The 13,074-nt window shown below is 49.8% G+C and overlaps 1 protein-coding gene across 1 annotated transcript in view; it reads left to right on the top strand.

Annotated features, from left to right (window-relative positions):
* The window catches only part of CAPN9 (calpain 9), a gene marked incomplete at its 5' end in the record, with an annotated part of 54,342 nt that overhangs the window by 32,832 nt on the left and 8,436 nt on the right, over positions 1-13,074 (top strand). The window contains 8 exon segments of the mRNA XM_082339688.1: positions 1,167-1,327; positions 2,594-2,751; positions 2,916-3,124; positions 6,673-6,709; positions 7,759-7,839; positions 9,606-9,663; positions 11,910-11,974; positions 12,793-12,861. Of these exon segments, the coding sequence (XP_082195814.1) occupies positions 1,167-1,327; positions 2,594-2,751; positions 2,916-3,124; positions 6,673-6,709; positions 7,759-7,839; positions 9,606-9,663; positions 11,910-11,974; positions 12,793-12,861 (838 nt within the window).

Raw genomic sequence — 13,074 nt, 5'->3', positions numbered from 1 at the left:
GGACACCCCGGACTCTCACTTTGCTGAATCTGATTGACTTGATCCGTCAGCAGCATTTGACATAGTTGCTACGGTGCTCCCTGGATCCCAGGTTCTACCTGGGCTCCTTCTCAGTGTCCCGTCCCGGTCCCTCCCCAGCCCCCTAAACTGTTAGCATTGAAGGGCTCCAGGGCTCAGTCCATGGACCCCCTCCTCGCTATCTGCTCCCCGTATTTAGGGCATCTCATCCTGTCTCAGGAGTTTAAAGACTGTCTTCACACTGATAACACCCAGTTCCTTTCCCCGGAATTCCAGACCCGCATACTCACCTGCCCACTAAATCTCCCCTTGAACGTCTAATCGACAGCTCGGTTAACATCTCCCAAACTTGCTTCAACACCCCCCCATTTCTCTCCTTCCAGTTGCTCAAACCAAAACCTTGATTCCTCTCCTTCTCCCCTTCCCCACATCCAGTCCATCAGCAGGTCCTGTAAGATCTACCTTCAGAATGTGTCTCAAATCTGATCCCCGCTCACCACCTCCCTCCCAGCCTGGACCGATCACCCTCATCTCTTCCCTGGACGATGGCACTAACTTCCTAGCTGGTGACATCTGTGCCCCTGAAGTCTGTTCTCAACACAGCAGCCCCGGGTCCCATCCCTCCTCCATGTAACACCTTCCAGGGGCTCTCCATCTTGTCTGAGTCAAAAGCCTTATGGTGACCAACCTGACCCACCGTTATCTTTGGATCTTATCATTTGCTGACACCGTGGGCCACCTCATTGGCCTTCCTGGTGTTCCGTGAGCACATGAGGAAGGTATCTGTGTCAGGACCTTGCTCCCTACCTGCCTGGAGCTCACAGAGAGCCACCTTTCCCGTCCCCCATGCCTCAGGCCTCCACACCTGATCAGAGAGGCCTCCCTGTTTAAAGTAGCCCCAGGCCCGCAGTCTCACCCTAGTCTAACTTCCTTGCAGCACTTACATATAATCAACCTGTATTTTTGCCCGTTTAAACTTTTTTCTCCTCTACTTTTTGGTGTGCATTTTCCATCTTCTCACACCTGAGGTCTCCCTGCTCCTTGAGGAAGCAGCCGGCCCTTGTAGCTGTTTGTTAGGTGAGTGAACGAACGGATAGACCACGTCATAACCGTCACCCGCCACGTGCTGCATCTCCCCTTGGTTGCAGGATGGCATTCAGAGACTTCCAGGCCCACTTTGATAAAGTAGAGGCCTGCAACCTCACTCCTGACGCCCTGGAGGGGGACGCTGTCCCCAAGTGGGAGGTGGCGGTCCCTCAGGGAAGCTGGGTGTGGGGCGCCACAGCTGGCGTCTGCTGCAGCTTCCTGGGTGGGTAGCCCGCCTGTCACTCTCTATCTTTCCCAGGTGTCCAGTCCACTTGCTGGACATTGGTGGGTCAGGGCCAGGACCCTCGGGAAAGAGTAGAGGTCGACAGCAGGATTTCAGGGCTGACCAGGAAAAGAGGGCTACAAAGACTGAACAGGAAGTTAGATAAGAATTGCTCAGGGAAACGCCCATGTTTTACCACTTAAGTTATTTTCTGTTATAAGTAATAGAAAGCACAGCTTTATATATAATAAAGCTATAAATAAATAAAATAAAATAAATAAATATAATAATAATAAAAAGGATGTATCGTCCTCCGTAATTGGAAAGTTCAGAGGAGACGGAGGGCATCAGGCCTGGTTCTATCAGCCCGTTTGTTTGCGATCCTCTGTCCTGCCCTCTTCCCTCTGTTGACTTCTTCCTCTGTCTGGTTTTCTTTATAGTCACAGGAGGGCAGCCAGCAGTATCCTGGCCTCTCACTCATACGCACGGCAAGAGCTCCTAATGGTCATTCCACAAAAGGCCTCAACGCCCCTCTAATTGGGAGCTGCTGAGATTGCCTGGTGAATGCTACGGCTGATGGGCTTTGTTCCAATTCTCCGTGGCAAGAGGGACTAGCACAGATTACTCAGCGCTCACCCTTGGAGCTGGGGGTGAGGTCCATCCTGCTCAAATTGTGCAACCACTAAGCGGATGCTGGGGGACGACCACAAGGGCACTGCACTCTCCTTTAAACGCCAAGTGGAAAAATAAGATGGTGCACACTGTAGCCGACTAGCCCCAGAAGAATGTCTTTAAAAAGCTGTGTGGGAAGCGGTTGGAAGGAGGGTGGAAATGGAAGAGGGGACACTGTGTTCTCACAGGAGATTACAGAAAGGAGGGCAAGAGGAGGTCGGGACAGAAAGGGAAGAACTGTTTTCTCAGGTTTGGGAGGATGTGGTAGGGGTGCATGTGTGTGTATGTGTATGTGTCCTTTGTGGGGTTTTTTTCTACATTTATTTATTTGGTTGCGTCAGGTCTTAGTTGTGACGCGTGGGCTTCTCTCTAGTTGTGGAGCGTGGGCTCAGTAGTTGCAGCACACGGGCTTAGCTGCTCTGCGGCATGTGGGATCTTAGCTCCCCGACCAGGGATCGAACCCGAGTCCCCTGCATTGGAAGGCAGATGCTTAACCACTGGACCACCAGGGAAGTCCCTCCTTTGTGTTTTTTGTTGTTCTTGTTTGTTTTTTTTTTAAGGAAGGGAAAATAATCTTCCTCTTTCAAATGGCAGATACCTTTTGGACCAATCCACAAATAAAATCGTCCCTGACTGAGAAAGATGAGGGGCAGGAGAAATGTACTTTCCTTGTAGCCCTGATTCAGAAAGATCGAAGAAAACTCAAGAGGTTTGGTGCCAGCACGCTGACCATCGGTTATGCCATTTACCAGGTGGGTGGGGGCCATTCTTCTCCTCAGAATCACCATCTGAGTTCTAGGCTCAGTTCCTCCTTGGCTTCATGCCTGAGATTCAATGACCTGTCCCCACACTGTGTCCAAACAACCAGGACCAACAGCTCTCCCTAGAGAAACCACCCCCTTACTCCTCACTGCAGTGCCCCGGCCAAGACGGACACTTGAACAAAGACTTCTTCAGACACCACGCCTCCCAGGCCAGAAGCAAGACGTTCATCAACCTGAGAGAAGTCTCTGACCGGTTCTTGCTGCCCCCTGGGGAGTACATTGTGATTCCCAGCACTTCTGAGCCCCATCAGGCAGTCGATTTCTGCCTGCAGATCTTCTCGGAGAAGAAAGCCATTACTCGGTGAGTCACAGGTTCAAGTATCCCTCTCCATTTTGTGGTTCATTTCCAAAGAAGTCACCATTCTTCCCTTTCCTATGACCTCCCTGGGAACCCAAGCAGGGAGGGTTCCTTATCCATTTGCAAAGCAAGATGCATGTCCATTTTAGTCCCGCTCCTCCCCTCCCTCAAACAAACCGTTAAAAAATTGCTTCCCCCAAATGCTCCCAGAAGCACGCTCACAAGACCCTCCTGGCTGGAGCCCTTCATTTTCCAGACCCTTTAACCAAGAAGCTCCTGGAACGGGAGCCACATTGAGGGATGAGAAACTCATTTCTGTGCACGATGAAGGCATGGCTCTTGCAAGTTTGAAGAATGTCATGTTCTTTCAGCTCCAGTTTAAATAAATGTTAGCAAGTTGTTTTGAGCTGGTCTCATCCTATTGATGTGATGCTATGGGCTGAATGCCTGAGGCACAGCCTGGACCTGTACTATTTGAGGCGAGACCCCCGTAGACATTTCCGCAACCAGAGCCAATGTTGTGGCTGGACCAGCCCTTGTGGTTCTTATTATGACTGCAAGACACCTCAGCAATAGCCGTCAGGGAACTTTGAAAAATAAATGTATTATTCACTGGTCCTGGAGGGTACCTGGCCCTCCCAGGGCCACACAGGGGCAGGGGGTAGGGGAGAGGACCCCAGGGTCTGCTTTTATTGAGGTCAAGGGTGGGGTGCCTAGATTTCGTAGGTTCACCCTTGGTGAGTTTGAAACATAAGAGCTGGAATTAAAGCAGGGGAAAGGAAAGGCAAGTGGCCAGTCAGTTATCTGGTCTACCAGAGCTTTCTAAAAACAGGGAACTCCAGAGTGGGGCGCTGGCTCTTTGTCCAGCTGTGAAGCTGGCAATGTGTTTATTCCAGATGGATGTCCTTGAAACAACTGCCTCGGCAATCAAAAGCTTAACGTCAGGGGCTTCCCCAGTGGCGCAGTGGTTAAGAATCCACCTGCCAATGCAGGGGACATGGGTTCGAGCCCTGGTCTGGGAAGATCCCACATGCCACGGAGCAACTAAGCCCATGCGCCACAACTACTGAGCCTGTGCTCTAGAGCCCATGAGCCACAACTACTGGGCCCACATGCCACAACTATTGAAGTCCGCGCGCCTAGAGCCCGTGCTCTGCAACAAAAGAAGCCACCACAATGAGAAGCCCACGCACCGCAACAAAGTGTAGCCCCCACTCGCCGCAACTAGAGAAAGCCCACGTGCAGCAACGAAGACCCAATGCAGCCAAAAAATTAATTAATTAATTATTTTTAAAAAAGCTTAATGTCAGGCATTTACATTACAATCAAGAAAGCTAACTGCCTGGGGCTTACACCACACCAGTATGACTGCCATTCTCTATCCCTGACATTCTGCCACCTCTCCTTTTCAGTGTCTTAGCAACATTATTTCGTATCAGGTACTTCTATGGAAAAAATTTCCCATTACTGCCTGTTAGCAATTTTTTGTTCTGCGGCAGAGGGAAAAAGGGGTTCAAGATACAAGACTCCATTTCGAGGGATCACAAGAGAATGGCAAGATCTAGGAATTCTGTATTTAAGTCAGATCAATCCCCAACAAAGGATCAACCTGAGATAACAAGGTAGAGACAGCTGTGACTCCGTGGTCTGCTCTGGCTTTATCTGTTGTCTAGTGGGATAGTGTGTGCTGAGAATACAGTCATCCTCGCTATCTGCAGGGGATTGGTTCCAGGACCCGCCACGGATACCAAAACCCTCCCACACTCAAGTCCTGCGGTCAGCGCTCGGCACACACGCGTTCTGTACCTGTGGGTTCAACCAACCAGGGATTGTAAACATCGTACTATATTTATTGCAAAAAATCTGCCTCGTTTGACCCAAGCAGTTCAGACCTAGGTTGTTCAAGGGTCAACTGCACTCCCAATTAGAAAGTCTGGTTGGGTTTCCCAAACCAATGCAAGAGTCATGTTTCTTTCTCATCAGCTCAATCGAGGCAATAAAGTCTCTAATTTTTAAAAACTGTGCTGGAGAGCTGCTCTCCAGTCTTCTCCCATGTACTAGCACAACCTGATGATGAACATCCCAGCATCTGTTCACGCAAAAGCACCCCATTCAGATCGAGGCAGATTGGTGACTCGTGTGGGTGGAAGAGAGAGAAAGTCAGGTTGTTCCAATCCTGCACTTCTTGTTCTCAGTCCCATCAGTGGGGTGAGGTCCGAGTCCTCAGCATTGGTGGTTTCTAGGTGGCAAAGCCAACTCCGTACTCCCCCTTGCCCTGAACGAGATACTCGACCTGCTCTGATAATGATCCTAAAAATCAGCTCCGTAGTCAATAACAGAAGAGCCACACGAAGCTCTTTCCACTGGTTTAGTTCTCATGAGAGGGTTCTGAACAATAAAAGAGCTCTGACAGCTCTGTGGTGGCCCAGGGGGAGAGGAGGAGAGGGAGGCTGCCCGGTGCCATCCTCGTGTTTGCCTGTTTCTGTTCCCTTTGAGCTTCCAGCAGTTTTTTGTTTTTTGTTTGTTTTAATATTTATTTATTTGGCTGCATCAGGTCTTAGTTGCGGCACGCGGGATCTTTCATTGCAGCGTGCGGGCTCTTCGTTGCGGCACGCGGGCTTCTCTAGTTGTGGCGCACGGGCTTAGTTGCCCCGCGCCATGTGGGATCTTAGTGGCATGTGGGATCTCAGTTCCCTGGCCAGGGATCGAACCCGCATCCCCTGCATTGGAAGGCGGATTCTTAACCACTGGACCACCAGGGAAGTCCCTCCAGCAGTTTTTATTTGGGAGTGCTTCAGGTTTGAATTTAAAAAGAGTAGATTCTTCCGAATGTTTTCAGTATCAACAGAAGCTGAAGCCTGCTCCAGTGTCACTGCTTTCCAAACACTACAGGTTCCCCTAAGGATGTGAACAGCAAAATAAACATCTTCCCAGTTATCTTTCCTCTTTGCCCAAAAATAAGCATACAACCCACGACTCCCCTACCTCCAGTGGGAACAAGGGTTACTTCTGCAGGAGGGGCAGGGGCAAATGATGCTGCCCCAGGGCCAGTCTTTTTGGTCCAACTCAACTTGCTCTATAATCTTTTAAAATTCCCTCATGAATAGTTAACCCTCAGTAGGTTGAATGACTGTCTCCAATGAGACAGTTTATGGGGAGCGTGTCACAAATCCTCTCTGCTTATGGGACCTCAGAGGTTCTGCTATTCTATTGAATGTGTAACACTTCATAAACATCCCTGGTCAGAGTGCATCCAGGAAATAGGGAATGACTGCTGGTTTAGCTTCTTTCACTTCTGGAGGTCCAGGCTTTGCAAGTTCTCTTTGGGTGATGGCTAAGCCGCCTCCTTCTCATTTTCATGCTGGGCAGAGTCTGAGTGGTGACGGCAGAGGGAGAGCCACATACAGATCTGCAGCCTGGTGAGATGGAATGTCGCTGAGAAAGGAGGGCTCCAGTGGGACAGAACCTTCCGTACGTCTGGGCCCTTCAGTGCTGCAGGTTCTAAGGAGGAAGTTAACCCACATTGAGTCGGGTGCTTTCTGTCCCCACAGGGACATGGGCGGAACTGTACACATCGACCTTCCTGAGGTGAGCCTTTTCGGTTACCTTGGAGGGTGGGACCCAGTGACATCCTTGAACTCGTCCCTCTAACCATAGCGTCATTTAAAACTCTGGAGTTCAAGGAATGGCTATCTGCGACCAGGTAGATAAGCACCTTGGCTCTAACCTCCTGGAGAACGACTTGTGCCTTCCAAACTCCCCTGGCCCAACAGAACCCGGCATGGTAGTGAGGTAGGTGCTTGCTAGAAAGCTGTGTTTGGGGTGATCTTCCTTTGTGCTACCGACTTACTCTTTTCCCTGAGAAGCAGCTGCTGTTCCCAGAGGGAGTGGAGTATCTTAAACGTGTGCCCAATTTAAGAAAAACAAATGATAGAAAGAGAATAAGAGAGGCAGGTACATTCTTTTCAAAAAGATCTCTTTTTCTAGATTCTCGGGGGAACACATTACTTCTTCCCTGCATTGCATGTGGGAGTGACGGGGGGCTGATTTTCTACTTGTCCCGGGGCTGTAAAGTTTCTAAGAGGCGCTGAGGTGTAGCAGGCACCGAGTGGGGGCTTGTTAATGGGGCCCAAAACAGAAGAAGACGAAACACCCAAGACATTGACTGAGCTTTCCACGCTCCAGTTCCTGGGTTCTGTGCTAGCAACAGTCTCCTGCCCTCAAAGTCAGATGATTAAGCAAGTAATTAGTCCATGAGCGTTGAGTGTTGAGAGTTGAGATATCTAATTAGTCCATGAGTGTTGAGTGTTGAGATATCTAATGAGTGTTGAGATAGAGGAGCTGCAGGGACCCTAACGCAGTCAGGGGTCAGGCCTCCTTTAGGCAAGCAGTCTTAAGAGTCCCACTAACAAAGTCCTTCCAGACACTCCTAAAGAAGCTTCACGAGGAATGGAGACCGTAATGCCACAGACAGCAGCCAGTTCAGAGCTCAACTACAGAGCGCACGGCATCATGTGGCTGGGAGGTCCCAGCTTCTCCCATGGGGCGACACCACCTCCAGCCTGGGGCTCTTCTGTCCTGCCATTTCAAGTTTCCTTTTCGCGGGTTCAGTGCAAGTTCCTCTGGTTAATTTTCAGCCACCAATGCCGACTCCGCCTGGCCAGGAGACAGAGGAGGAACGGCAGCTCCGGGCCCTGTTTGAACAAGTCGCTGGTGATGTAGGCTGCCCTGGGTCCCCTGCCGTGCTGAGGGGCACGGCTTCCCCCCGGGGATGCAGGAAGGTTGTTGTTACACTTCCCAGAGGCTTGGTGCCCGAGGTTTGGTGCCTGAGGCTTGATGGAGCTGGTCGCAAAGTGAGACCGGTGCACACAAGAGGCCCTAAAGACTGCCACCTCCGCACCATCTCCCATCCCAGTCTGCGCTGTGGATAGAGCAGTAGCGCCCCAAGAGCTCAGATGAGTAAAGGAAGCCTTCTGTCCGCTCTGGCCAGAGGCGGCGATATTCAGGGAGGCCGCCGTTAGACTGCAGACGCGCACGGGCATTTTGTCCATTAGCACCAGAGGCGCGGCCAGGCTGGGCACTGGGAAGGAGAGACCGTCTGTGCCCCGCCTGCAGCCCTTTGCACCCTCCATTTCCATCCTCAGCTGCCCAGCTTTATTGCTGAGGGGCCCTGACCGCTCCTGGGGGACCTGGGTTTTCCCTGCCCCTGTCAGGGCTTCCATCGTCCTGGGAGCTGCCCCATCTGTGTTCCCTGGAAGCTTCTCCGTTGGAAGCCGGAAATAAAATAAGCCTGATAAACCAATTCAGGGCAAGGAGCTAATGACTATGTGAGCATCTTTCCTCTGACCAGGCTCTGAGCTGTGGAAGAGGGGTGTCACCTACACATGGGGGATGAATCCCTAATGGTGGGCTTTCGGGCACTGGAATAAACAGGCAGGTCAGGGAGACCTGGGGACCACAGTCTGGGCTGGAGAAGAGTGGGAAGGAGGGAGAAATTCCCAGCTCAGGTGCCTCTGTAGGACTGGCCTGGGGGAGCTGCCAGAGTGAGGAGGCAGGTGGGAGACCACAGAAGTTGTCAGAAACAGAGACCCGGGTTTGGAAGGGAAGGAGGGAACTTTGCAGATTTGTTCAACCTTTAGTAACAACCCAAAGGAGCCTCTAGAGCTCAGGCGCTTGGTCCTGGCCCTGCTGTTCTTCAGACAAGCCGGATGACCGGGCTCAGGGTTCTGTCTCTCTGGCCTCCTCTGCTCCTGCGGGGCTGAGGTTGCATCCGTGAATCTTCACTAGGGCTGCACGTCCCAGCACCCACTCCCCAGGCCTCAGGCGCTCAGGGATGGAGCCTGGGTGGGCAGAGGTGAAAGTCACCCCACAGGCAGTTGTGTTTCCCGCTGCTGGTTCAAAGTCCTGGACAAAGGAGCCCGACATGAGGGCTCCTCAAACTGTCTTGGACATAAAAATCACCAGGTCCTCCTGGAAGTGCAGATTTCCTGGTCAGGAGGTCTGGGTGGGGCTTGAGACTTTGCGTTTCCAACAAACTTCTCAGGGCTGAGGATGCAGAGATTCAGTGGGACTTAGTAGCCCGCCTTAGACCGGTGATTCTGAAATTCACCCCTAGAGGTTTTGAAAATAACCCATGAGCCATACTCCCAAGTCTTCTGATTGAAGAGGGCCCTGGGGTGAGCCCCCCAACTCTGTGTGGGGTTTTTTTAAAGCTCTCCAGGTGCTTCTGCTGTGCAGTTGCTTGGAGACTGAGCCCCAAACCTCCGCCAGCATCAGAATCACCTGGGGAGCTTCAGCTCGGGGATTGGGGAAGTTTTCCCACGCTTTTTTGGGGGCCTGCCGGTCCCTGAGAAGTAAGCGGGCACAGGACCTCCATCAGGGTCCTGAGGCCAATCACTTGAGCCCAATCACGCCCAGAACTGGAAGAAACTCTAAGAGAGAAGGTGCTGAGGGCCATAAAAAGCAGTTGTCTCCACTTCAACAGGACACAGAGGTAACCGCGGAGGAGCTCGAATATGGTTTAAATGCTGTGCTGCAAAAGAGTACGTACTCACACCCACTACCCCTACCTGCACCCCGGGGATCCCAGGGCTCCCATAGAGGGGACGAGGGATGTGTGACGAACGGCCTGGCGCCTGGGTCTCCTTCCAGCTCCCCCGGATCCCCTGCTCCTCAGAGCTGCAGACCGGCTTTTCAGGGCTGACTTTAGGTAGACTTTTAAAGTAGCTTTCATTGCTCGTTTCTTTCTTTTCTAAAAAATTTATTTATTTTATTTATTTATTTTTGGCTGCATTGGGTCTTCGTTGCTGTGCACAGGTTTTCTCTAGTTGCGGCGAGCAGGGCCTACTCTTCGTTGCGGTGCGCAGGCTTCTCATTGCAGTGGCTTCTCTTGTTGCAGAGCATGGGCTCTAGGCACGTGGGCTTCGGTAGCTGTGGCACGCCGGCTCAGTAGTTGTGGCTCGTGGGCTCTAGAGCGCAGGCTCAGTAGTTGTGGCGCGTGGACTTAGTTGCTCCGCGGCATGTGGGATCTTCCCCGGCCAGGGCTCGAACTCGTGTCCCCTGCACTGGCAGGCGGATTCTTAACCACTGCGCCACCAGGGAAGCCCACTCATTTCTTGATTACACTAATGATTCAAGTTTATGGTAAAAGATTCTGAAAAATGCAGAAAAGCCTAATGACAAAGGCAAACATCACGGCTAATCTCACTACCCATAGATAACCACTTTAACATATATGTGTGTCTTTGTGTATGTGTTTCTGTACCAAATGTGTAGTCTGTGGGTGTGTGTCTCTCTCTGTATATATAGGTACACACATAATAGGTATTACACTATAGATGCAATATTATTTTTTGAATCAACAGCTTTGAGAGCTAATTCACATACTGTACAATTTACCCGTTTGAAGTATACAACTCTGCTAAGTGAAATAAATCAGACAGAGAAAGACAAATACTGTGGAATCTAAGAAATACAACCAACTAGTGAATATATAACCAAAAAGAAGTAGACTCACAGATATAGAGAACAAACTAGCGGTTACCAGAGAGGAGAGGGAAGCAGGGGTGGGGGAAATAAGAGGTACAAACTATAGGGTGTAAGACAGGCTACAAAGATGTACTGTACAACAGAGAATATAGCCAACATTCTGTAATAACTGCAAATGGAAAATAACCTTTAAAATTGTATAAGAAATAAAAAATTTTAAAAAATAACATATACAACTCAGTGGATGTTAGTATGTTCATAGAGTTGTGCAACCATCACCACAATCAATTTTCATTTGATTCAGAGCATTTCATCACTCCAAAAAGAAACCACGTGCCAGTAGCATTTACTACCTTCCCCCGAACCCCCAGCCCCTGGCAAGCACTCATCCGTTTTCTGTCTCCATAGATTTGCCTGTTCCGGACTTTTCTTATAAAAGGAATCATATAAAATGTGGTCCTCTTTGGCTGGCTTCTTTCACTTAGCATGACATCTTCTAGGTCCATCCATGTTGTAACGTGTCAGGACCCCTTCACTTCTTTTTATGGCTGGATAATATTCCATTGTCTGAATATACCAGGTAGGGTTTATCCATTCATCCATTGATGGACACTTGGGCTGTTACCACTTTTTCGTTTTTATGAATAATGCTGCTATGAACATTCGTGTACAAGCTTTTATATGGTCATGTGTTTTCATTTCTCTGGGGTATATAGCTAAGACAATTGCTGGGTTAAATAGTAACTCTATATTTGCTTCTTAAGAAGCTGCCTATTTTCTAAAGTGATTTCTGTACCTTTTCACTAGCAGTATGTGTGTGTTCAAATTTCTCCAGTAATGTTAAACCCTGTCTCCTAAACTTAACTTTTATGAGCATTTCCCCAGAAATGATCTTAAGAATCAAAGCATGATTCTTAAGGATTGTATAATAATCCATCATATGGACATAACCTAACTGTTGTCCATACCCTTCCATTGGTCATTTGTATCATTTCTAAGTTTTTGCCATTACAAGTAACCTGATGATAAAAATCTTAACTTATAATTCTTTGCTTGGGACTCTTGAAACTCGGATAAAGAGTGGAAGGATATCCCTATTTTTAAAGCTTGTAAAGCTTTTTTTATATTTTGCAAATGTTCCTCCCCAAAGGCCATGTTCTACTCTCACCAGCATCTTAAGAGTGACCACATCACCACCCTCACCAACCCAGATCTAACCACCCTACTGGACTTTCAGCAGATGGAAATAGGTTTATCTTATCAGGGGTCAACTGAATTCTGCTTTCTTGTGTGATTTCAGAAAAGGACATCAAATTCAAGAAGCTAAGCCTGACTTCCTGTAAAAACATCATTTCTCTAATGGACGTATCCTTCCAAATATGCGGGCAGAAATAGATGTTAAGTGTTTTTCTCTAATGCAGACTTCCCTAGAATGTGGAGAGTCTTCTTCACAGAGAATAACCAAAGCCTGGGAGACACTGGTGCTGAATTGGAACAAAATCAAGAGGCACAGGAGACTTCCCTGGTGGCGCAGTGGTTAAGAATCCGCCCGCCAGTGCAGGGGACACGGGTTCCAGCCCTGGTCCGGGAAGATCCCACATGCCACGGAGCAACTAAGCCCGTGCGCCACAACTACTGAGCCTGCACTCTAGAGCCTGAAAGCCACAACTACTGAGCGCACGAGCTGCAACTACTGAAACCCGTACACCTACAGCCCGTGCTCCACAACAAGGGAAGCCACCGCAATGAGAAGCCCGCGCACCTCAAGGAAGAGTAGCCCCCGCTCGCCGGAACTAGAGAAAGCCCACACGCAGCAATGAAGACCCAGTGCAGACAAAAATTAAAAAAAAAAAAAAAAAAAAAGAGGCACAGACTGGCCAATGGGGGGGAATGTTTGTGAAGGGACTTGGGGATCTTTTTGCCACTTTGGGGTGCCGTCCAGGGCAATGAAGAGTTTTTCATATGTGTGTTTTCAACCTTTCTTTTGCCATCCCCCCTCACCCCTGCCATGCCCCCTCTTCAGAGATTCATGGCTTAATAATTAAACCCCCTCCCGCAGAGCCCTGAGCCTGGGTCACACATGTCACCCATGCCAGCCCATTGCCCTCCTCCCCTGCAGCCCCAGGAGCCTTGGGGTGACATGATGCTCACGTCGTCCTTTCCTCCTTAATTCACGTGCACAGACCGGTGGCAATGGGAAGCTAGCGTTTGGTGAATTCAGAGTGTTCTGGGACAAGCTGAAGAAGTGGGCAGTCTGTAACCCAGCCAGTGCGTGGCTGCTAGGGGACTGTACAAGCCTAGAGCAGAAGGGGATTTGATTTGATTTGATTTTTTAATTAATTAATTAATTTATTTATTTTGGCCGAGCCATGTCTCAGTTGAGGCGTGCATGCGGGATCTAGTTCCCCGACCAGAGATGGAACTTGGACCCCCCCCTGCGTTGGGAGCACGGAGTCTTAGCCACT

Source organism: Balaenoptera borealis (assembly GCF_965194805.1).
Source record: "Balaenoptera borealis genome assembly, chromosome: 10".
NCBI classification, from domain to species: domain Eukaryota; kingdom Metazoa; phylum Chordata; class Mammalia; order Artiodactyla; family Balaenopteridae; genus Balaenoptera; species Balaenoptera borealis.
This window is presented reverse-complemented; position numbering and strand designations above follow the sequence as displayed.